This window comes from Trichoderma citrinoviride, assembly GCF_003025115.1.
Source record: "Trichoderma citrinoviride strain TUCIM 6016 unplaced genomic scaffold BBK36scaffold_244, whole genome shotgun sequence".
NCBI classification, from domain to species: Eukaryota; Fungi; Ascomycota; class Sordariomycetes; order Hypocreales; family Hypocreaceae; genus Trichoderma; species Trichoderma citrinoviride.
In genome coordinates this window covers 1-1,730 of record NW_020194952.1, presented here as the reverse complement: position 1 = coordinate 1,730, position 1,730 = coordinate 1, and the positions used below count along the sequence as shown (strand labels likewise).

Here is a 1,730-nt window from a genome sequence, read left to right as displayed (position 1 = left end):
GGGGGGGGCCAAAATCAGGACTTACATGACCAGCGCCTTGGCCCTCGAGTCCGCCACCGGCCTCTCCCTCTCCACCAAGCGAATAGCCTCCAAATTCACAAAGACGGCGTAAATCGGCTCCGTCACTTGATTCCCCCGCCAATCCACCCAGTCTCCCCCCAGCAAGCTATGATCAGCCCGCATGACGCGCATCCTGCTCTGCGTGTTCTCGACCACGGAAACGTACCCCGTCACCGACTCCCGCCGGTCCAGCAGCAGCCAGTGGTCGGCCGCCAGGGTCGAATTCAACAACGCCGTCGCCGCCGGCGTGGCCACATGCGGATTGAACATGGCCGTGTGCACCAGCGCCGGGATCGCAAGCGCGAGCCACCTCGACGGCGCAAAGACGGCATAGCACCCCGCGAGCAGCATCTCCAGGCCCATCCGCGTGTACCAAAACACCGTCCCGACGTGCCTCTGCAGCATCTTCTCCGCCACGTGCTCGACCAGCTTAAACGTCGCCCACGAGCCGATCCCGGGAACGGCCTCCCCCAGGCCCTTGGGCAAGGAACTCAGGTCCGCACCCTCCAGCTCGTCCGCCACGCAAGCGGCCGTCAGAATCGCCAGCGGAACCAGCGTCACCCCCTCCGTCACGAGCGGGCCCCAGCTCGCCCCCAGCGCCTCGCTGAAGCTGTACAGGAAGCACTGCATCACGGGCACGTACAGCGCCACCAGCGGCAGCAGCCGCGCCGTCCCGAGGGGCCGCAGCAGCTGCCTCAGCGCGAGGTTGCCCGCCCACCCGACGAAGCACCCGGCCATGAGCGCCTTGGAGTGCCAGCCCGCCGCGGGGACGGACCCGTACACGGGCGACAGCGCCAGCTGCGAGGCGTTGGAGTAGATGCCCAGCAGCGTCAGCAGCGCCGCCGCCTTGACGTAGAGCGTCGCCTGGCCGAGCAGCCGGTTGCCCCGCGTGTCGCTCTTCGCCTTGGCCGCCAGGTCCTTGAGCTCTCGCTCGAACCGCTCGGGGGTGAATCCTAGGGATGAGTCTGCGGCATCGTCCTTGGCTGGCTTTGCTGGTTTCTGGCGCGCCATGTCGTCAAATCTGGCGGTTATCAAAGATGCAGTCCTGACCCCCTGAGAAGGAGCTTAGCAGGAGAGGAAGGCTATGGTGAAAGAGAAAAGTGAGCGCGAAAGAACAGAGTATGCCACGAAAACTGCTTCAAATGACCTGCATTTGAAGTGAATGATGGTACATCAACCGGTTAATTGGCCGAGAGTTGAGGACACAGAGGGTTACGTTTCAACTCTCGTATGGCCAGCTTCACGCACAGCATCTGGAGGTGCTTGGCGCTGTGGCGGTGCATGGAGACTGAGCTCCTGTACTTGTGGCGCATCATTCGCCCGAATAGGAAACCCGTCTGCCAGGGGTCTTGGGATACCTAGCACAAGAGAGATCTCCGGAGATTTTGAGGAGCATCTTGGGCTCAAGTATACCTTGTATCACTTGGTTGATGATGGGCTTGCCGTAGCAGCACTTATGAAGTGAATAAGGTTATTTGTTTCCTAGATAACCAGAGACATAGTAACTCACCAGTCACGGCGCTATGGCACCAACCGTCACGTCATCTCCAACGAGGCGAGCACGCCATATTCGCATGAAATTGAAAGAAAAAAAATGGCATCTTGGCTGAACTGCCACTCTCTCAACAACCTCATGGCTAAACTGCCACTCTCCCAACAACCTCATGGCT

General features: G+C 60.6%; 1 protein-coding gene across 1 annotated transcript; it reads right to left on the bottom strand.

Moving 5' to 3' along the window:
- Positions 1–30: 30 nt before the first annotated feature.
- Positions 31–1,014, bottom strand: BBK36DRAFT_27547 (hypothetical protein; the record flags this gene model as incomplete). Its single annotated transcript, XM_024898004.1, has 1 exon — positions 31–1,014. A coding segment is annotated over one exon (984 nt), but the record flags the coding sequence as incomplete, so codon positions are not given.
- Positions 1,015–1,730: the final 716 nt, after the last annotated feature.